The 24,634-nt window shown below is 34.5% G+C and overlaps 2 protein-coding genes across 2 annotated transcripts; both read left to right on the forward strand.

Annotated features, from left to right (window-relative positions):
• The first annotated feature begins 9,219 nt into the window (after positions 1-9,219).
• LOC112754898 (uncharacterized) lies at positions 9,220-10,918 on the forward strand. The gene is made up of 2 exons (XM_025802697.3): positions 9,220-9,708; positions 10,002-10,918. The coding sequence occupies exons 1-2, from the start codon at positions 9,586-9,588 to the stop codon at positions 10,806-10,808; spliced, it is 930 nt and encodes a 309-aa protein (XP_025658482.1). The 5' UTR covers positions 9,220-9,585; the 3' UTR covers positions 10,809-10,918.
• Positions 10,919-18,308: 7,390 nt separating this feature from the next.
• LOC140180216 (uncharacterized) lies at positions 18,309-19,685 on the forward strand. The gene is made up of 2 exons (XM_072220660.1): positions 18,309-18,374; positions 18,453-19,685. The coding sequence occupies exons 1-2, from the start codon at positions 18,309-18,311 to the stop codon at positions 19,683-19,685; spliced, it is 1,299 nt and encodes a 432-aa protein (XP_072076761.1).
• Positions 19,686-24,634: the final 4,949 nt, after the last annotated feature.

Consider the following 24,634-nt stretch of genomic DNA (forward strand, 5'->3'; position numbering starts at 1 on the left):
CCCTTCACTACCAGAAACATGGACGTTATCAACGGAAAGATACCTACGAACTAAAAATAGTGGCAAATTTATATGATCGTGGTAACCACTTGCAACATCTTGTATTTCCATGGCCAAATTTTGTGAAGTTTTTCAACGATTTTGTTTGTTTCTGACTAACTTGATATGAGTTCTCTCAATGACCACAGACTTAATGATCACCATTGCAAAATCGAACAATTTTCACTTTCAAATTCCGTGCTTAATTTGGTTTTCTCCTCCATCCCTCTCAAAATATTTTTTATGCAGTTTATACTTTTTCCAAATTTAAACCCTAACCTAAGGTAAATTCAATTTATCAAGGTGCAGGCTTTTCCAATTCTTCAATTGTTGGTTTCTTCTCCCTTCTTTTGAGTGCTGTCACTGAAAAATTAATAAAGTATACTAATGGTTTGATTTTAGATGTTGTTGATGATGTGCAATTTTCTCACGTCGTATGATTCTTAAATTCAGCTATATCTCTAAATCATTTGTTTTTTTTTTCACTTAGTACTAGCTATGCGTAAGGGTGGCAACGGAGCGGGTAGAGGCGGGTTTTTGCTCTACCCAACTCCGTCTCGCCGTACAACAACACGCATTGAACCCGCCTCGCTTCTTAGTAAAACGTTGAACCCTAACCCGCCCCTGCGGGTACCTGCCCCTATAATTATTAAAATTCAATAAATAAAATTAAATTTCAAAATTTATATAACCATCATCACATACATAACATAAATTAAAGTAAAAATTTAAATATGATATAATATTATTAATCATTTACTAATTATTTTACATATATTATGCATATTATATATTAAAATTATATATATTATATATATAATTAGCGGGGTGGGTAGGAGCGGGTATTACCTAAACTCGACCCCGCCCCGCCCCACCCCGAGCGGGTAGGGGCGAGGTGGATACCCACGGATTCGGGTGGTATTGCCATCCCTAGCTATGCGCTCATTTGATTAATTTCTCCTCTTTGATTTAATCGTAGTTTTTTAATGTGTTATTCATTACTTGTATAAAAATCAGATTGTAATGTAACCAAAGAGACTAAATTGTATATATACAATTTTAATATTTATATTTCTTAGTTGTTATATTTTTCTGTGCGTGTTCTCTTTGGTCAAATACAGTTTCAGTCCTCAATTTTACCGTATGCATTAATTTAGAGACTTTAGTGATGGAATAAAATGATTCAATTGAAAATGAATGTTAAAATTATAAAAAGAGTATCAAAAAAATACAAAAAAATACATATTTATCTTTGACAAAATAGCTCTAACTAATTTTTGGAAGTAAAAAATATTAACTTGATTGATTGAAATAATAACTAATTTAATTACTCATTATTTAATTACTCATTATTAATTTATGGCAACATTAATAAATAGAATTCTAATTTTTAAAATTCAGAATATTAGTTTTATACCTATATTTTATTAATTTAATTTAAAAAATAAATTAAAATTAATTTTATGGGAGTTCATTTTTTAATTATATACAAAATTTTTTTTTTTTTCAATTTAAAAGTATCAAATTCTTAAGTTTTAAGTTTATCTATTTTAATTTTTACTGATGCCATTTTTTTTAAATTCAACAGAGTAAAAATTCTAAATGCTAATTAGTATGTGAAATTTTTGAAATATAGTTTAAAGTTATAAATTTTACAATTTGATATTTTTTATTAAAATTAAATTTTACTCTAAATTAAAAAGTTATAGTTACTTCACTAAACAAAATTCAAATTAACATCTATAATAAGATGAACGAAATTTTAAGCGGCAATGTTAAGCGCAATTTTTATTTAGTAGCCCACTCACCCAGTCTTAACAATAACTCCCTCCCACTATTCTCCAAATCCCTGTTTGTTAGCTCCTGCAATTGATTCAAGTTTGATAACATGCAGCCAACTCCTTTCGCTAATAACATTTTCTTCAGTTTCTCCATATTGTAATTTCTGAGCTCCTGCACTCAGATCAAGCCAGCTAACCTTTAGAGCAAATCCGTTTCGCTCAAGACATTTCTGTTTAGGTTTTGGGTACGATCATCACATCGGACGTTTTGTGAAAGAGCAGGACCATGATTTGCAGTTTGAGCACCGTCAGTTTGAGTTCGCTAAAGAAGCAAGCAAAATCGGTGGAATCGGATTCTATCGGTAAAAACCGAATCGCGAAGAAGATTTTCATGGCATCATTTTGTTTTTTTTATATTTCTTTTAGTTAACAATGAAAGTTAATTTTAGTCCTTTTTTTAATTCCAATATGCATTCTTTTTTTTGTTACTGGTTGTAGATAGATTCTAAATTACCAATTGGTATTTTGAGAGATGTTATACAACTGACAACTGAAGGCCGCAATACAACTGCAAATTACATCCGAGAAGTAAGTATTGTACCTTCATTCTTTTTATCATTTTCGAAGGAGTCAAATCATGACATATTAATTTTTTTTTTTTTGCTTAATTCTTGATCTCTATCTTGCTTAGCAGATTTGATTGGAGTACACAAAACAACTCGAGTATCGACGGGTGTATAATTCAGTGGGAGTACAATGTAGTGGCTAAAGTTATGTGTATTTTTTGCTATTTACCTGAAAATATTTTTGCATGTATGGAGAGCTTGATAAATTCATTATTTTTGTATCATTTTAGCAAAGTTTGATATTTATTTTGTAATAGTTTTATTTAGATTTTTTTTAACATTAAATCCATTAATCTAGGATATTTGCTTTTCAATACTAAGTATTGGTTAATTTTATATTTTTATACCATGAATAATACGTATAGGAATGTGATTAATTTTTTTAATATTATATGATGTAATTTTATATTAAAGAGTATTTTTGTTATGATATTTTTTTAATTTAACTTTTATCGTTAGCTACGAAAAAAAGTGTGACAAAAAAATCCGGCCTGGTCAATTTTGTTACGGATAAAGTGTGGCATGCATCCTTTTATTTTGCCACGAAAAAAAGTGTCTAAATGTGTTAAAGTTGTAGCTAACAAAATATCTCTACGGGTGTTAAAACCGTGACTATTGGAATAAAAAGCGTGGCTAATTAAAAACGCGTCGTCCTCTTTAGCCACTGATGTTCATTTGTTGCAAAAGTATAATTGTCACAGTTTTTTTGGAGTTTAGCCACGAATTTTTTCCGTGGCTAAACCCCTTATTTTTGGTAGTGCTTGTACGAATAGGTGGAGTGGAAGGGTTATGAATAAAATACTGAACGAGATTACAAAAATATTAGTGTATTAGGCTTCCTAAGTTCAATTCATGAGAAATGTTATTGATTATGGGTCAAATTATGACTCCTCTAAAGTGTATGGATAAGTTTATTGAGTTTTTATGGTTAAGGCATGAAAATGGGTTTTAATCCCTCTTACTTAATATTATTGATGTTTCATAGGATGGTGGTCTCGTATTGTCCACAGATTCTTTCGAATAGTAAGGGTTATCAAAAACGCAATAATCTCTAGATAGTTATAGAAAAAAACCCGGCCTGGTCAATTTTGTTTCGGATAAAGTGTGACATGCATCCTTTTATTTGCCACGAAAAAGAGTGTCTAAATGTGTTAAAGTTGTAGCTAACAAAATATCTTCACGGGTGTTAAATCATGACTATTAGAATAAAAAGTGTGGCTAATTAAAAACGCGTCGTCCACTTTAGCCACTGATGTTCATTTGTTGCAAAAGTATAATTGTCACAGTTTTTTTGGAGTTTAGCCACGAATTTTTTCCGTGGCTAAACCCCTTATTTTTGGTAGTGCTTGTACGAATAGGTGGAGTGGAAGGGTTATGAATAAAATACTGAACGAGATTACAAAAATATTAGTGTATTAGACTTCCTAAGTTCAATTCATGAGAAATGTTATTGATTATGGGTCAAATTATGACTCCTCTAAAGTGTACGGATAAGTTTATTGAGTTTTTATGGTTAAGGCATGAAAATGGGTTTTAATCCCTCTTACTTAATATTATTGATGTTTCATAGGATGGTGGTCTCGTATTGTCCACAGATTCTTTCGAATAGTAAGGGTTATCAAAAACGCAATAATCTCTAGATAGTTATAGAAAAGGTGATGAGGGTATCTCACATAAGAATGTGTTTTTCAGGCTTCTACGAAATTTTTGTTTCCTCTTGTGAGAAGTAAGATAGAAAGATAATTCGGCAAAGGTTGTTGATGTTATCGAGTTTTACATAAAATCGACACGTGAGTTAATGATCATTCATTAAATGCATTTGTTTGTATTGTTTGGGTATCTCTAATTGATTATATATTACCTATAGGCTATATGTGAATATATGTGTTTCTTAATTTTAGGTGAATTGCTTGTTAATTGCTAATATCCTGTATTCTATGTGTCTGTAGGTTGGTTGCATGCAGGGTCTTGGAAGTTTAAGCAAAAAAGTTGGACTTAGTACGAACCTTGGTCAGGGTAGTGTGAGAGTTTTTAGGTTGATAATGTTGATGGAATAGATGGACTCCTAGTGTGTATCTATCCTGGATGGTTTGTATGATACTCATGGGTTCATGTTTTCTAATTTAGTATTTATCCTATTATTTATTTGTATGATATTTCCAAAGAGATTAAAAGGGTAACAATGCTAAAGAGAAAGAATACTAATTGTATATTATTGCATGAAATGAATGTGTATACACTGACGCACAACTTTGCATTATATAAGCAGAGCCATGACTAAAATCAACATCTTGATTTATTAACTACTCTCTTAATTAATACTATCCTTATCAGCTATACTGCTAACAACCCCCCTCCAAATTTGGGAAAGTAAGTTATTGGCCCTAAGTTTGGCCTTGGACACATCAAAGTGGTTAGATGATAAGAGCAGGGATATTTATCACATACAACTCCTTGTTATTAGTCATCTCCCTTAGAGTGAAAGTCCAATTCGAGATATTTGCAACGGCTATGAAGAACTGGATTCATTGCTAGCATATATACGCTCTGATTGTCATAACAAATTGTTGGAGCTATCACTTGTGGTACATCAAGTTCTGACAGTAATTACTGGATTGAGACTAATTCTGATTGAACTGAGGCTAAAGCCCTATACTCATCCTTTGTGCTACTGTGACTAACTTTAGATTGCTTCTAACACTTCTAGAAAATGAGGTTTGAGCCAAGATATACACAGTAACCTGTTACTCAGCGCCAATCATCGAAGTCACTCGCCCAGTTTGCATCTGCGAATCCAAGAAGTTTGAAATAAAGCGCATTTCGAAAATACAATACCATTACTTACCATACCTTTCAAGTATCGTAATATCCTTTTTATTGCCTTCCGTTGGTTGAAAGTTGGATTATGTATAAATTGCGAGACTGTTGAAAAAAAAAAAAAAGATCAAGTCGAGTCATAGTAAGTACTGTAATGCTTCAACTATGGAGCAATATAGCTTCGAGTCAGGACAAGGTTCTGACATCATAACATTGTTTGATCTTACCCCAAAAAATTATATTGTTATTATGTTTGAAAATGTTTTTATGTTATTTTGTTTTAATTTTTTTTATAATGAATATGTTTATGAATTGTGTTCTATTACGTTGAATTGATTTTTTTATGATGATTATATTAAGCTTTTTTTTGTTAATTTTTATTTACAAAAAATTTTTAAAGAATATTTATAGATATTTGTGAGTATCTACCTTTACGGAGGAAATAAATTAAATGAGAATTTACAAAAAAAAAATGAGAAGAAGACACATGGCATTTTTTTCAAATGAGAACGAGGGACAAGAGATCCAAACGAAGATCTAACCCGAGCTAATTTGAGAGAAGAAGCGTGGACTTCAACTGGATTGTAATGAACCTAGGTCAGATTTGAGACTCGAATATTGGTCCTAGGTTGGTCCTACCTGCTTGGAGTCTTACTAGATCTAGGTGTATTTTAAGTTAGACTTGGTTTGGTAAAACTTTTCGAAGAGGTACTTGTACTTTTTAAAAGTTCAAATTTTTCATTTTGTATTTGGTAAATTAAAAAGATCCTGTGCTTATACTTGCAACTTTTAAAAGATCAGTGTACATTTGAAAACACTTAAAGTAGAGTTTTTCAAAGTTTAAAAGTCTAATATAACCTCACATGTTAACTAATTTTCAAATTTAATGCTCACATTTATGTCTATTATAGTATTTTTAAATTTTAAAAGCTATTTTATCAAATACAATTATTGTTACTTGTGTTTATTGAAAGCTATTTTTAATTTGATTTGCCAAATATAAATGCTACAACTTTTAAAAAGTCATCTTTTAAAAATTAGCTTTTATAAAATATTTTTGGAAAGTAAATACTTTACGAAACCAAGCCTTAATATTTTAAGTCATTTCTGTAATAAATACAATATTATTAAACATTATATCCATTTAGTATATATAAAAATTAAATATATTGATAAAATTTTTTTATTCAAATTAAAAAAATATTCTAATTATCTTTTTTTCTTTATATTTTAATTTTAAATATTATTTACTAATATAATAAAAAAATAACAATAATTACTCACATATCTAAAACTATTTTGTATGATAAATTATTGTTTTGATATTTTTACAATGGACATACAGTTGTATAAATCATTTAATTTTATATAATATATGATTTATTGCATAACTTTTTTATCTTTTCGTATTAGTATGTAAAGAAGTTTAAATAATAAGATGCTATTATATTATTTTGTATATAAAATAAGTAACTTAAATTATTATCTAAGATAATAAAAATAATAGTACCAATACTTTTTTACTTATTAGTATTATAAAAAATGTGAATAGTATAAGCTGCAATTTTTGTTAGTAGAAAAGTAATAGTATAAATTATTATCTAAGTTAATTATATAAAAAAATATGGGTAAATTTTTAAATAATAAAATAATATCACTATTTTTACGTACTATAATTTTACAAAAAAAAGTAGATAATAAATGAATTCTTTTATAAATTATAAATTAAATATTATTATTTACATATAAAAAATATATATTATCAATAATTTCAAAATAAATTAATTTATATTTATATCAAATAATATTTATTTAAGATTATAATTCAAATTTTCATACTAAGCACAGGAAATGAAACTAGTAATAATAAAAAAAGATAACAATGCTTAATTTTGTATTTTTTATTTTTTAAAATACTATTTATATACTAAAATTAGTCACGATATATTATATATAAATATATAAATTATTTAATTTTTTAATATATATTTTATATTTTAGTATATATTTTGTATTAATATTTAATTTTAATAATTAATTTTAATATACACCTAATATATTAATATACATCTAATATACTTATTTTATTTTATATAACTTGCCAAAGTATTTTTTGAAAGATTTTGGAGAAGGGGTCTGAAATAAACAACATTTCTTGTTTTATTTGATGAATCTAAACAACTGCAAATAAAGCACACTGGCAAAGACTGTGCACCCTGACCCGTGTTACTTGGACTCTTCCAATGCATCTTTTGAAATGCAAAGTAAAAGTGAAGAAACAGAGATGTCCTTCTCTCTGCAAAAGCTAACTGCACCGTAACATTCAATATCTCACTTACCCTCAAAGCAGAGGAGAAAATCTGAAAAAGAAATAAAACACATTTTCTTCTCATGAAGAAAAATATTTGTATAGTGTATTCTTTTTCTATGTCAAAGGTAACAATGAATAAATAAGGGAGTAATCTCTAATTTGGTGTCTGAAATTTTGAAAGCTTATTAAAATAGTCCATTATTTTAATATATAAACAAATAATGAAAGTATAAAAAAGTAAGGTATATAAATAATAGGGTAAATTACATAAATAATTAAATGATCATTAATATTATTATATTAATAATCTAAAATAAAACAACTTATATGCATATTTCGTTTGCATATTTATGTAAATTGAATCAATTAAATTTGATTTATATATTTGATTTACTATTGAACAATACATATAAACTAAATTAAATTAAGCTGATTCAATTTACTATTTGTACAAAATTATTGACATTTACCATTTTAAAGTTAAAAGTAACTTTAAAACATAAATATCAATTAGGATATACCTCATTTGGAATCAAATAAAATATAAAAAAAATTCAAAACGAATAAAAATAGAAATTCAACTTTTGTGTTTCAGTTCAAATTCTAAGAAATCTACATTTTTATAAACTTATGAATTTAATAAAACAATAAACAATTTTTAAAAATTCATTAAAAATCATCTTTTGACTTATTAGCATCTAAAAAATCATTACCGGAACTGTTAATGTTAAAAAAGTTAATATAAAGTATAGTCCTCCAAAATGGTACATGGATTAAAACTTGAATTTTTTTCATAGTCAGAAGTAACAGATAGTTACACGTTATAAAATGACCAACTATATTTATACAATATATAATTAAATTTTTAATTATTTTTCAAATTACATACTATATAAATATAATTAATTTTTTTATATTGTATAACTATCTGTTACTTCTGATTTTGAAAAAATTCAAGTTTTAATCCCTAAATTTTAAGGATAAAAATATTAGACAATTTTTAATAATAATATCTCATTTTTCTAATTATGTTTGTAAAAAATCGTATCAAAATTTAATCTCTAAAGTATTTTTTGAGAAATACATATTTAATGTTTAATATTTTTGTTGCGCTTTAAAATTATTTGAGAACATTTTTGTCGATAGTAAAATTCGAATGCATTTTTGTCGGCGACAAAATTATTTAAATGTATTTTTGGTAGTTTATTCATAAATAAATAAAGGTTTAATTACTCTGTTGGTCTCTATAGTTTCGTGAAATTTTCAATTAGGTCTCTATACTTTTTTTCTTTTTAATTGGGTCCCTGTACTATTTTTTTTTCAATTAAGTCTCTCTTAGTAGTAATTGGCTTAATTTTATAGAGATCCAACTAAAAAAAAGAATTGGTATAGGGATCTAAATAAAAAAAAAAATGTAGGAATCTAATTAAAAAAAATTTGGTGCAAGGACTCAATTAAAAAAAAAAAGTATAAAGACTTAATTAAAAATTTTACAAAATTATAAAACCAACGGAGTAATTAAACCATAAATAAAAATAAGATTTTGAGAACCAACTTAAGTTAGGCTAGTAGTAATTAATTTACTGGTTGGTTAGAGAATTTGAATTGCGTCTTTTAGATACAATTGGCCTGGGAATTGGGAAATAAAATAGAAAATTAAAAAAAAAGGAGATTTTTGGGTAAACAAGGTTAATGTAATATGAGAGACAGGGATTGACATATGTCTGCCTGGGATAGGGATGTTAGCGCGCGCGCTCTCTCTGATTGATTGAATTTGATTTGTTTTATTTTATTTATTTTTATTTAATAAGTCTCTTTAACCTTTTATCTGCCGACAAAAATCCAAGGTCCATAATAAAGAGAGAGCACTTGATGCAAGGAGAAGTAATTATCCGGGTTGAGGAGTTGTAAAAACTCTTGCAACAGCAACACCAATTTTGTTCCTTTCTCTCTTTTATTATCACATACCACTTCTTGTGTTATTAAACTCTTTCTTCTTTTAACTTTGTGGATGAACATGGAGGGTGAGTTCCAGAAAGAGCAACAAGTGCTGCTTGTTGCTGACCCTGCTTCTTGCTCAAAGCTTTCTACTTCTTCAACCACCCTTGATGACCTCTTCTCTGCTCAGAACACGGTAAATTACTCTTTCTTCATCTTTAAAAAAAGGGATCTTTTTTTTTTTCTTTTTTCTTGCCACCCACTATAACCTTTTTACCAAGTCTGAAACTTTAATGCAATCTATCAATTGTATACGTCAAAGCTATCAAAACTCTTACAACTATACGAGTTTAAGTGAACTCTAAAATTTTCTTAGTGTGTTTAACTGCTTAACAGTTTATATTGCTTTCTGTTTTATTCTTCCAATTTCTTACACCTAACTTCTCACATATTATTTTGGTTCCAAATTTGAAAATAAAAAATGAGCAGGAAGTGGATGTTGGGTTGGAATGGTTATCAGTGTTTGTTGAAGAATGCTTTTCAAACCCACCAAGCTATATATTGGGACCTTCAAAGAGTGTTGAGGCCACAACCACCACCACCATAACTACCTGCTCCTCCAACAAGAACCCTTCTTCAACCGCACTACTGAAGCAAAACAACAACAATGATTCCTCACTACAAAACTTTTCAGTCCCTAGTAAGGCTAGAAGCAAAAGAAAGAGGCTCTCAGCAGTTACCAACAGACGAAGAACCAAAACTCCTTTCAGCATTTGGTCACACCAAAATGACGAGCCCTTGATTTCAGACCCTCCTCTGTTAAAACAAACTTATTGGTTAGCGGATAGTGAACTCTTTGTTTTGCCAAAGCAGCAGAAGAAGGATAGTGAGAAAGATGTAATAGCCAAAGACGGCGACGACGACGACAAAGACGGCGGTGGCGAAAAGGGGGCGGTGGTGATGAAGAGGGGAAGTCTTGTGAGTCTTGAAGAGTGCTCTGAGGCAGAGGAAGATGGTGATGGTGGGAATAACAATAATAATAATAATAACAATAATGGTGAGAATCCAATGCCAAGAAGGTGCACACATTGTTTGGCACAGAGGACCCCACAGTGGAGGGCAGGACCATTAGGTCCAAAGACGCTATGCAATGCATGTGGGGTGAGGTACAAATCTGGTAGGTTGTTACCTGAGTATAGGCCAGCAAAGAGTCCTACTTTTGTAAGTTACTTGCACTCCAATTCTCACAAGAAAGTTATGGAGATGAGGATGGCTGGCTCTGTTCTCCATTCTTAGTCCGGAAAATCATAGAAATCCTCTAATTGTGTTTTTTATTATTGTGTAAATCAAACTTTTAAAACTGTAGGGGACAAAATATTTGGAAACAATAGATATTTAATTGTTAAGGGGATGATGAGTGGTTAGTGCAGAGATTATAGGGCACATTTATATATGATGATTAGCAGGTAGTATCCAATTTTTAGTTTTATCCTTAACTTTTTGAATTGCATTTGGTGGCAAAACGGGCTGAATTCGTCGGTCAGACTTGTCGAACCCACAAAAAAAGATAACTAAATTAAAAAATACCAAATTTGCAAGTTTTGGATGGGGTGGGTTTATTGGGCTAAGTTTCTTTTTTTTTTTTTTTGTAGAGGTAAATACTAAATTGGTATCCAAAGATAAAATAGTATTTGATTTTTGTTATTAACAAAATGGTCCTTAAAAAATTTTAAACTTTGACAAGTATATCCCCAAATTCACCGGAGTAAATTTCCGGTAAGTACAATGCTGACATGGCTACCGTATTACGGCGAACCACCCCCCAAATCCTAATCCCTCCCTCTCGAACGCAGACTCCCCCTCCATCTCCCTCCCCATCGTAGCCCTCCCCCTACCCAACGCAACCCCCTTCCTCTCCCTCTGTATCAAAGCCGCCCAACGCACACTCCCCCTTCCCTTTCCCTCTCCATCACAGTCCCCCTTCCCTCTCCCTCCCATCGCAGCCCCTAACCCTAACACACACTCCCTCCTTCCTTCTCCTTCCCCATCACAGCTCCCTCCCCAATGCATACTCCCTCTTCCTCCCTCAACATCATCACTCGCAACAACAACAACCTCAACGATAAGAGTACCATCAAGGACCACCGCCACTATCATCAGAGTCACAACAAGACCTGAAACAACTACATCCCCTCAGCACCTCAATTGCGCTGCTCCTCTGCACATGTAACCGCCTCTAAAACAAGAAAATCATAAACGAAACAACATTTTCAATTGGACAGCGAGGTCCGTAGATCCTGGCAACGAAAAATGGAAAACTATCAGTGGAAGCGGCAGCAGTGTCCTGCAACGTATGCAACGAGGAGGAAGGAGGAGAAGTACGACAGAGAGGGTTAAGGCACCGGGTTTTAGGTCCTTGTGGAAGTTGTGGTGGTGTTGAGGGAAGGAAGGGTGAGTGTGCGTTAAGGAGGGGAGAGGGAGGAGAAGTGTGCGTTGGGAAGAGGGCTGCGGTGGGAGGGAGAGGGATGGAGGAGGGTTGCGATGGGGAGGGAGATGGAGGGGGAGTCTACATTGGGGAGGGAGGGATTAGGGTTTGGAAGTGGTTTGCCAGGTCACTAAAATACGGTGGCCATGTCAGCATTATAGTTGCCGAAAATTTGCTTTGACGAGCTCAGGGACAGACTTGTCAAATTTTAAAATTTTTTAGGGACTATTTTGTTAATGTCAGAATCTTTCGAGTACCGATTTGGTATTTACCTCTTTTTTGTATAAAAGAGTGATTTGTGTTACAAAAATTAACATAATTATATAATTTTTAAATATATTTTTTATTTTTTAATTATTTTTATTATTTACTTTATTTATTTTATTTTACACCCATATATGTGCTCAAATTATATAATTTATTTATTAAAATAATATGATTTTATTAGTGCATATTATTATGAACAATTTTTTTAAAGTTGAAAATTTAGAAAAAGATTATGAAAAAAATTATGTTGTATTTTGATCATTTTTATTTGTATTTGATTTTTTAATTATCATTTTTTAGATTAATTTTACTATTTTAGGATTAATAGTCAAATTATTCATTAAAAATTTTTTTTCAATCAAATTGGTCATTCAAAGATTATAAATTAATTAGGTTTATCTTTCTATTGCTCCATTAATAGTAAGGTTGCGAGAACCGGACCGATCAATGAACCGATGAGACAACTGGTTCACTAGTTTACTGGTTCAACCGAAATTTAACCAGAGTTTAATTGGTTTAATTAAATATTGAATAAAATTATTAAAAATTTAATATATAATTTTAAATATTTAAATTCAATAATTTTTAACAGGATAAAATTTAAAATTTTACAATTTCACATCATAAATTATTCATTAAAAGTTTACCATTAATTGAAAGAAACAAAAATCCAAGAACTCAAGAACCCAATTTATACCGTTAATTCACCAAATAAAAAAAATTAATTGAAAAACAAAAACCCAAGAACTCACCGCGGGAGAGCACAGAAGGCTAGATGACGACGACCAGATGCCTGACGACGATGTTAATAGAAGCCGACGACCAGGACGACCAGACGATGCCAACGCCAGAAGCTTCAGAGTTCAAGACAATGATGCCGTTGACAACTGCTTCGATCCGCGACGGTAATAGTTGCTTCGATCCTCTCTTGGCTCCAGCGTCGATTGTGGTAGTGCACGGTGGAGTTTGTTGGAGGAAGGTGGAAGAGAAAATATGGTTGAGGAGGGGAGTGTGTCTTCGAATTGGTTGGGTATTGGGTAGGGTTCGCTTGTTCAGCACTTCAGCTTTCTCTTTATTTTTTTCCCTCAGCATCAAAACGACGCCGTTTGGTGGCTTTTGGGAAAACCAGCACTTGTAAAAACCCGGCCAGTTTGGCGGTTAAACACCAGTTCGATCGATTTTTTATCGTTTTTTGCAAAATATTTTTAGGAATGGACCGGACTGGTTAGATGACCGGTTTTTTACTAACCCAATTAAACCAGTCGGTCCGGTTCGATTTTCAAAACCTTGATTAATAATTTTCATCAACAATGCATGACGTAGAATGTTAATTGACAACATACAAGACACCTAGCATGTCTAATTGAACTATAACTAAATATGTTTATGAAAATCTCTGAATTTAGTCTACTTTTTTAATTACATAAATCCTAATTCAAGACAACCTTGAAACTAAATTGATAAATTTTTATAAATATATCTAGTCAGTATCTAATTGAATATGTTATATGTTATGTATACTGTCAATTATCATTCTACATCATGAATTATTGACAAAAACTGTTAATAAAGTGATTGAAAAATAAATCTGATTAATTTGTAATATTTAAAGAACTAATTTGATTAAAAATATTTAAAAATAAATTTAAAATAATTTATTTTTTGTAAACTAATTTAATCATTAATTTATTAATTTTAATTAATTTTATTATTTTTTTTTAAAATTTGGCAGACTAACTTCTCACTCTTTCTTGCTTTCTTTGATGTGAGACTAATTTCATACACTTCTCATACTTGTAACATTAACAACAAGTGCGAAAGTTTTGAGTTTTTGTATTGAAATGTATGGTATTTAGATAAGGTAACATGCATCACAAAAAGCTATAATAATTGTATTAGATTAAATTTAGAGTCATTGAAAAGAAAAATTCGATTTATAAACTTTTATGTTAATCACATTTTTCAGTTTTAACAATTTTAGGTAAAAATTCACAACCAAATTTTGATAATAAAAATATTTTGTATGCAATTCTGATCTCTTTATGCTTATTAACTTGAATTAGAGAGTCAAACCATACGGTCCAACAGCATTAAAAAGTTAAGATATAGAATTTTAAAATAACATGCATTTTTTTTGGAATTAAAACGCGCTCAACACAGCACAGTGGAGCAACTTGAGTCAAGAACATAAGTAAATCTCAAATTACAAACATTACTAACAACCCCAAGAGTTGTATCAACCTCTCGTCATCTTCGGCATTGCCATCAACAACCAAAGGGAGCACCACCAAGTCACTCATCAGAGAACATGAAGGACTTGTTGATTATTTCGACGACTCCTGAGCCATGGTTATCGAAAACTTGATCATTCCTCTCTAGCCAAATTGCCCAAATGACAGTAAAGAATCCAACCAACCACCTCTTTCTCTCAAACTTTCTCTGTGCCGCATGCGTCCAACTCTCAAAGTGTTGCTTCAGTGTACCTGGTATGGTCCATGACCTTCCAAGGGCGAACAGCCACGCGCTCCACACCTGCCAAGTGATCTCGCAACCAATAAACAAATGAAAAGCGGACTCAACAGCCTTACTGCATAAAGCACACATATTATCACTCTGACCAATAACACCTAGTTTGGATAGTCGTTCTTTAGTACTCACCCTCTCAATCAACACAAATCAAGTAAACAGTTCAACCCTGTGCGGGACGAAGCCCCTCCAAACAGCACTAGTAAAGCTATAGCTCGTTATTTCCTCCAGGCGGACCGCTTCTTGCATCACCTGTATAAAGAATTTAGTCGAGAAAATACCAGTTCTATCAAATTTTCAGATGACCCTATCCTCTCTCTCAGTTGATAGCTTTACTGTCAGTAAGATCTCATGGAGTTGGTTCAAAAGCTCCAGTTCCCATTGAAACAGCGGTCTCCTCCACTGGAAGCTCCATATCCACTCTAATCAATCTCAAAACCCACAGTCCCCAATAACATATCTTTTAAGGTTTGAGATCGAGAACAGTCTTGGAAACATCTCCTTCAAGACCCCACTAGGTAGCCAGACATCTTCCCAAAATCGAGTTGTTCTGCAATTCCCTACGTCCATTGACAGGCCTCTGATCATCTTCTCCCTTATCTGTGGTTCCTTTATTCGAAGCTGACATATATCCTTCTATGGCCCCCCTCTTTGAGGCATAGGCTGCCCACGCAGCATCTCAGCAGGGCTCATGCTATTACAAGAACACAATACTTTCTTCCATAAGGGGCAGTCCTCTTTCAAAAATCGTCACCACTATTTAAACAGAAGGGCCGTATTCCGAAGCACTGCATCTCCCACTCCTAACCCACCCGCCTTTTTCAGAGCCATCACTACCTCCCATCTCACAAGTGGCATACCGGTCCTCCCCTCCTCTTTACTCCACAAGAACAGTCTTTGTAAGGCTATCAACTTCTCCGCTACAGCCTTAGGCAACTTGTACAAGCTTAGATAGTATATAGGCAAGCTGTTAAGAACAGATTTTATGAGAACCAACTTACCCACTTTATTGAGAGTCTTGGCTTTCCACAGACTAAGCTTTTCTTCCACCTTATCAATCACTGGTTTCCATGGCTTCACTAGCCTCGAATTCGCTCCCAAGGATATGCCAAGATACCGAACAGGGAGGGAGGCCTCCTTACATCCTAGCAGGCGACACATCTTCCGCCCCCAACGCTGTTCACAATTAATCGGAATGAAACTGGACTTCTCAAAAATAATGTTCAACCCAGACATCAGTTCGAAGCAGCGGAGAAGACGCTTGTAATTCCGTATAGTCTCTTCCTCTAGAGGGCAAAAGAGTATAGTGTTGTCTGCAAACTGTAGATGCGATAATTCAATGTGATCTCGTCCCACCAAGAGTGGACATATGCGCCCATTCCTCACCGCCTCTCCAATCATCCTATGAAGAACTTCAACAACTAGGACAAATAGAAAGGGAGACAAAGGACCTCCTTGTCGTAGTCCCCTCTCTATTTTGAAAGGTTTAGTATGAGTTCCATTAACAAGAACTGACATAGACGTAGAACATACACACTCCTTAATCCACTCTCGCCACCTATGTCCAAAGCCCATCTTCTGCAGCACTATATCCACGAAACTCCATCTGACCCTATCATACGCTTTTTGGAAATCCAATTTAATTATTGCTGAGCTCCTTTTTCTTGACTTCAACCACTGTACAGTTTTACAAGCTATCAAAGCCCCGTCATGGATTTTCCTGCCCTATACAAAAGCACTCTGAGTCTCGCCCACTAGTCCTGGCATCACATGCCTCATCCTCCGGACTAGCACCTTAGATATGACCTTGTATACATAGCCCACCATACTAATCGGCCGAAGGTCCTTAATTTATGTGGCTCCAACAAATTTCGGTGCCAACGCCACCCAGGTGTCGTTAGAGCCCCTTGGCAGCATAGCTGAGTGAAAGAATCCCAACACTGCTTCCGTGAATTCCCTCACAACTTCTGCCCAACATTTCTTGATAAAATTCATGTTATACCCATCGCTCCCTGGTGCTTTTGATGACTCACAATCCCACACTGCAGTCTTTATTTCTTCAGCACTTGGTATCCACTCTAGCTCTGCTGCCTCCTCTTCAGTTATTTGCCTTACCAGCCCATCCTGAAATCCCATATTTGGTGCTGTCTCCTGATGGTACAAGTCCTTATAGAAATCCCTTATAGCTACCTTGATCCGGGCTTGATTCCTCACTAATCTTCCATGGAGTCTTAAGGCATCAATCCGATTGTTCCTCCTCCAAGCTGAAGCAATATTGTGAAAGTAACTAGTGTTTTTATCTATCTCCTTAGCATGTCTAGATCGTGACATCTGCTTCCAATAAATTTCCTTTCTGACATACCATTTCTTGCAAGAACTTACAAACGCCTAATATGCAAAACAAATTTTAAGACTCATTAACTTTGGCATGTAAATTAGCATTTTCGAACCCATTTGGCCTATTCTAGGACTGGAGCAAGAGGAAAAAAGGGCTAAAAGGCAGAGAGAATGAAGGCAACTACTCATTAGATACTTTTTGGATGTTTTTTGTTTATGTTAGTTTAGAGAGAAATAACAAAAGATAAGATGAAAAATAATAACAATTATACAATCCGATGTTCCATATATCCTATTAGAAAAAATATTACAAAATTAGGTAAAAATTTACCAGTAGTCAATTTCACATAAAACTGTTTTTAGATTATTGACACGTGTTATTTGGTTTTGTTAGGGAATCATTAGAATCAAATTAGATCAATTAGCATCGTCTATATTTATATAGCATATATGTACATTAATTATAGGATTCTATGTCTTTATTACTTTGATTCATTTAGCACCTATAAATACCCCTTGTATATTGTACCTTTCAACACACTCAATAATACACTTTTCAGATTACTCTCTCAGTCTCTGGTTTCTACCATGGTATCAAGAGCCTAAAGTTTTTTTTTTTCAATGAATTTTTGTTCATAGCCCTTCTTATTTTTCTCCTCCGACCGTTCCTCTTTTTTCTCGTTTTTCGATATGTTTTCGACGCTTTGGTTCGTCTCCTCCGGCATTGCTTTCCAACGCCGCCAAGATCGCCGCCATCTGCCACCAGACGCGCCGTCACGCGCCACCGGAAGTTTGCTGTCCACCTCCATTGTTTCTCCTTCCAGAAGCTTCAGTAGCCGTTAGATCTTGGCGCTGATCGGACGTTCCTCCCGCTGCCATGTGTCGCACAAAGCTCCTTGGTTGACCCGCGCGCAACTTGGCCTGACCCGACGTTGACCCGCGTCCAGCTCACTGCCAGCGTGTCTCTCTTGCTCCTCTCCGGTGCCGCCACGTGTCTTCGCTTCTCTGATGTGGCGCTGACGTCACTGCTGACATGGCACTGATGTGGCGCTAACGTGGCGGACAAGCGGGACCCTCTCTAAGATTTTTTGGTGAGCTCTTTCCGATTCCGCACCCTGTTTTCTCGTTTTCTGCCCTGAATTTGCAGTTTTCTTCTTCATTTTGCTATTTCTTCTATTACTATGGAAAAACCGGATGTCTTTCAGCCTATCCCTGTTATCCTTAATGGCTCCAACTATGCACATTGGGTTGAAGCTATGCGAGGATTTCTTAAAGGGTGAAAATTATGGCGATATGTGACTGGTGATATTGCCTGTCCTGTTAAGCCAACTGTGACTGACATATCCAAAGATGGTGCCTCCAAATCCAAGGAGGATGCTGAGAAGGAGAAGGACTATGCAGAGAAATTAGAAGATTGGGATAGTAAAAATTATCAGATTATCACTTGGTTCCGCAACACTTCTACTCCTAGCATTCATTTCCTGTTTGGCCATTTTAAAACTGCTAAAGAGGTATGGGATCATTTGGCGGAACGTTACACTATCTCTGATCTCTTTCATCAATACCAACTGCTTAAGGAACTTCATAGCCTTAAGCAAGAACGTGGCCAAGCAATTTTTGATTTTCTTGCTCAGATGGAGATTATTTGGGATCAGTTGACCTCTTGTGAGCCTGTTCTTAAAGATCCCACTGATGCTAAGGCATATGAGGATTATCGGAACCGGACACGTCTCATCCAATTTCTGATGGCACTTACTGATGACTATGAGCTGGCCAAGGCTTCTCTTCTTCATCAGAATCCCTTGCCTAGTCTTGAAGATGCTCTTCCTCGTCTTAAGTCTGAAGAAACGCGCTTGGGATTGCTTCGTTCTAAAAGTGAAACTGTCTTTGCTGCCACCGACAGAAAGGGCAAAATCTGTCGCAACTGTAATCGGCCTGGGCATTCCTTCTCCGACTGTCCTTCTATTGAATGTCGTAAGTGCAAACAAAAAGGCCACATTGGCTCCAACTGCCCGAAACTGTTCTGCCATTATTGTAAGCTCTCGGGTCACTTGATTGCTACTTGTCCTACTCGACCACCACGCTCAGATCAGAACAAGTATCAAACTCGTCCCAACAACTCTCCGCATGTACCTGCCTCTACTGCTGCTGCTGCTACTGAGTCCACCTCTTCCACATCTCTCAACACACCTTCTGTCTCTCCATCAGATATTGAAACCCTTCTTAGGCAACTTCTCTTCTTTTCTGGTAATATCCCTGCTACTCTTTCCACCCCTCTAGGTAATTCTAAATGGTATTTTGATTCTGGTTGTTTCAATCATATGTCTCCTTTGCGTCATCTTTTTTCGTCGTTGTCTCCCACTACAAATGCACCTTCTATCAACACTGCTAATGGTTCCCTCTTGTATGCAACACATCACGGGGCTATTTCACAGTCCAATATTCATCTTTCTGATGCTTATTTTATTCCAAAATTAAATTTTAATCTTATCTCTGTCGGTCAGCTTGTTGAACTTGGTTTTGATGTCATTTTTTCTAATTCTGGTTGTCGTGTGTAGGATCGTCGGACGGGAAAGATCATCGGGCTGGATGTAAGGTCGGACGCTTATTTGAGCTCGAGAACCTTCATGTTCCCTCTACAAATCTCTGTGCTGCTTCCTCTCCATCTACTCTTCACTTGTGGCACCGTCGTCTTGCCCATAGCTCCTTAGAAAAATTACGTCCTCTTCTATCTTCGGGTGTTTTAGGTCAAGTTCAAAATGAGTCTTTAGATTGCATTTCTTGTCGCACTGCAAAACAACCTGCCTTATCCTTTAATAATAATTCCTCTATTGCATGCTCTCCTTTTGATCTTATTCATTATGATGTTTGGGGCCCCGCTCCCACCGCTTCTATGGGAGGGGCTCGATATTTTGTCATCTTTATTGATGATTATTCACGTTTTACTTGGGTCTATTTGATGACTAATCATTGTGAGTTGTCTCAGATTTATATTAACTTTGCCACTATGGTTCGAACTCAGTTTTCAAAGGTCATTAAAATTCTCAGACGTGATAATGCTATGGAATATCGTGACTCCAAACTTTTAAATTTTCTCGCTGAACAGGGTACTTTGTCCGAGTTTTCTTGTCCTGGTACCTCTCAACAAAATGGTAGAGCTGAGCGTAAACACCGTCATATTCTTGACTCTGTCCGTGCGATGCTTATTTCCTCTTCCTGTCCTAAGCGTGCTTGGAGTGAAGCTGTCCTCACTGCTATTCATGCTATCAATAAACTCCCTTCTTCTGTTCTTCGTAACACTACTCCCTTTGAGCATCTTTATCATACTTCTCCCGATTACAGTTCTCTCCGTGTTTTTGGTTGTGTATGTTTTGTCCTTCTTCAGCCTCATGAACATAATAAGCTTGAACCTCGGGCTCGCATGTGTTGTTTTCTTGGTTATGCTTCTGAACATAAGGGTTATCGTTGTTGGGATCCTATCTCTCGCCGTATTCGTATATCTCGTCATGTTGTCTTCTGGGAGCATCACATGTTCTCTAGTTTTTCCTCTTTTGAGTCCATTCCTTCTACTCCGTCACCGTTTTTTACTAACCCAAACATTGATCTCTTTCCTAGTGATGATACTACAGGGTCTACCCCAAGTCCACCCCTCGAGGCTCCTGATCCTCCACCTTCTCCATCTCCCGATGATTCCAGTCCGGACGGCGATCCCGCTCCTAGCATCATGCCTCCTCCTCCCACTCGTTCTTCTAGGGTAAGGAATCCACCTCTTCATCTTCTTGATTATCATTGCTTTTCTACTATTCTTCATCAACATGAACCTAAGTCATTCAGAGAAGCCTCCACAAATCCAAATTAGCAACAAGCAATGTAGGAAGAAATACAGGCACTTGAAAAAGTACACACTTGGGATTTGGTTGATCCTCCTTCTGATCAGGAAGTTGTGGGCAGTAGATGGGTATACAAGATCAAGACTCGCTTTGATGGCTCTATTGACTGTTATAAGGCACGCTTGGTTGCTCAAGGTTGTACGCACGAGTATGGTATTGATTATGAAGAGACTTTTGCTCCTGTTGCTCGCCTTACGTCTGTTAGAGCTCTCCTTGCCATTGCTGCGGTTGAAAGATGGTCACTCAGTCAGATGGATGTGAAGAATGCATTTCTTAATAGGGATTTGAAAAAGAAAGTCTATATGAAACCACCTCCAGGATATCCTTGTCCTTCCAGTAAGGTTTGTCTCCTTCGCAAGGCACTTTATGGACTTAAGCAAGCTCCTCGTGAATGGTTTGACAAGTTCAGCACTACCATATGCAGTCTTGGTTTTATTTCTAGTCCTCATGAGAATGCGCTTTTCATTCGTAAAAGCGAACGTGGAGTTGTTCTTCTACTTTTGTATGTTGATTACATGATCATTACTGGAGATGATGTTGATGGTATCTCTAATCTCAAGGCCTCACTTCACCGTACCTTTGAGATGAAGGATCTTGGTTCTCTCAGCTATTTTCTTGGTCTCGAGGTCATCTCCACAGATGATGGCATTTATCTCTCTCAGGCCAAGTATGCTTCAGATCTTCTTGCTCGTGCTAGGATTACAGATAGTTGCACTGAGTCTACTCCTCTTGAGCCTAATGTTCGATTTACCCCTATGGATGGGGCTGTTTTGGATAATCCGACACTTTATCGACAGTTAGTTGGAGGTCTCGTCTACTTGACTATCACCCGACCAGACATTGCCTATCCAGTTCATTTTCTCAGCCAGTTCTTGTCAGCTCCTCGTACTACTCACTATGCGGCAGTTCTTCGCATTCTTCGGTACGTCAAAGGCACTCTATTTCATGGCCTTTATTTTTCTGCCCATTCCTCTTTGACCCTTCAGGCATACTCTGATGCTAATTGGGCTGTTGATCCCACTGATCGTCGTTCTACTACTGGTTACTGTTTGTTTCTTAGCGACGCTCTCATCTCTTGGCGTGCTAAGAAGCAAACATTCACTGCTCGCTCAAGAACAGAAGCTGAGTACCGTGCCCTCGCTGACACCACTGCTGAGGTTATCCCGGTTCGTTGGCTTCTCGAAGATCTGGGTGCTCCTCAGTCGTCCCCTACTGATATTTTTTGTGATAACCGCAGTGCTATTCAGATTGCCCATAATGATGTGTTTCATGAACGCACCAAACACATTGAGATTGATTGTCACTTTGTTCGGCAACGTATCCTTATTGATGCTGTTCGTCTCATTGCTGTTGGGAAACTGGATCAGACTGCTGATATCTTCACGAAAGCTCATCATCCGACTCGCTTTCGGATTTTGTTATCCAAACTCAAGTTGGTATCTTTAGCTCCCACTTGAGTTTGAGGGGGGATGTTAGAGAATCATTAGAATCAAATTAGATCAATTAGCATCGTCTATATTTATATAGCATATCTGTACATTAATTATAGGATTCTATGTCTTTATTACTTTGATTCATTTAGCACCTATAAATACCCATTGTATATTGTACCTTTCAACACACTCAATAATACACTTTTCAGATTACTCTCTCAGTTTCTGATTTCTAACAGGTTTGATAAAAAAATCAATTTATTTTATATAAATATTTTTTTAAAAAAATCTGTTTGAATAGATCAAATAACCACCTTTTATTTTTTTTCAATTCTTTTTACGTATTATCCCTACATGATGAATTTGGTAAGTTTTTCTTCATCTTTTTTGACTAAATTTCTTTTTTAAATTTATCTTTTATTTTTATTTATTTAATTCTCATTAAATATATATATACAGATTGTTTGAAAAAGTAAAATTTGGTATTCTTGAAAAAAATAAAATTCACGCTTTTTTGTCTATATAGGAATAATAAAATTCACGTTTTTTTGTCTATATAGGAATGGCAAAGGAGAAAAAATTAGGAATTGAAAAGGAAAGAAAAAAATTAGGATTCACATGGAAGGAGAAACCGAGCTTGCGATACGAACAAAAGGTTATAAATGGTATTATCTTTTTTCTGTTTCGTCCTAAACATCAAATAGTGTGATGAGATGAACAATTACGTATTTATTAAATGATTTTCATCATTCACAGAGAATTGAATAAAAACAAAAATTAAAGAATATATTTGATGAGGCCTGCTACACATACAAGTCTTTTTGACTTACAAGTCTTACAAGTTGCTACACACACCATGTATTCTTCTTCTTCTTCTTCCTCTTCCTCTTCCTCTTCCTCTTCCTCTTCCTCTTCCTCTTCCTCTTCCTCTCCTTCTCCTCCTCCTCCTCCTCCTCCTCCTCCACGCAAACGATTACAGAAATACACCCAAAGGATTATAGAAATACACCCAAATGGTTACAAGAATTCACCCAAACGATTATAGAAATATACCCAAAAGATTACAGAAATACACCCAAAGGATTACAAAACTACACCCAAAGGATTTAAGAAATACACCCAAAATTCTTGAAGTACACCTTATGCATAATTCAGAACTCTTTCTCTTTCTCTTTCTCCTCCTCATCTTCTGCTGCTTCTTCTTCTTCAAAAATGATTTCAGAACTTGATGTCAAAAAACAATGGAAATCGAGAATAACAAAGAAAGAAAATAGAGAGAAAAGCACGTAAATGAAGAAGAAGAGGAAGATGAAGAAGAAGAACGTGCAGCAATAAGAAGAAGAAGGAGAAAGAGAAGGCAAGAAACGAAAGAAAAGAAGAAGAAGAAGAGGAAGAGGAAGAAGAACCTGCAACAAGAAGAAGAAGAAGGAGAAAGAGAAGGAGAAAAGAAGAAGAAGAAGAAGCACGTTTTGAGCGTTAGTTTTAATTGGACTTGTAAGGCTTACAAGGCTTAATCACTTGTATGCGAAGAATTACTCATATTTGAAATACGAATTTTGATTAAGAAATATGAATAAGAAGAACATATCCAATTAAAAGTTTGAGCTTAGTTCTGAAAAATTGGAAGAGAACGAATTTTAATAGCGTAACAAAGAAGAAGAGAATAAAAGTATCTGTTTAGTCCAATTTAAATTAATTTTTTTTAATTAAACCATTTGTATATAATAAATTAGATTTTTTTTCAAGACACAAAAAAAAAACTAAATTTTTTCAAACCAAATAATAATACGTCTTAGTCTGCCATTTTTGGAGAGTTAAATAGGTCAATTAGTTCATTAGTTTGCTTAAGTAAGTATCAAGGTTCGAATTATATTTTGTGTATGCACCAACTCATTGAAAAGTGACAAACCTTTAAATGAAGTTTCGATCTACAACGAATTAATCTTGGTTTGTCAAGTTAAAAAATACCGTGAGAAACAAAAAAAAAATACCAATCTAACCAATTGTGACTTATTTGTTATTTTTATTGTAAAACTCTCTAAATTATAAATAAAATCGCTACTAAATTAAATATTTAATGTATTTTTTAACAAAAAAATTATGCTGTTTATAACAAAGTCGAAAACGTTGTTTTGTTTTTTTTTTTTTTTTAATTAAGGATCACATTGGCCTTCTTATAGATGA

This window comes from Arachis hypogaea, chromosome 16 (genome assembly GCF_003086295.3).
Source record: "Arachis hypogaea cultivar Tifrunner chromosome 16, arahy.Tifrunner.gnm2.J5K5, whole genome shotgun sequence".
NCBI lineage: Eukaryota > Viridiplantae > Streptophyta > Magnoliopsida > Fabales > Fabaceae > Arachis > Arachis hypogaea.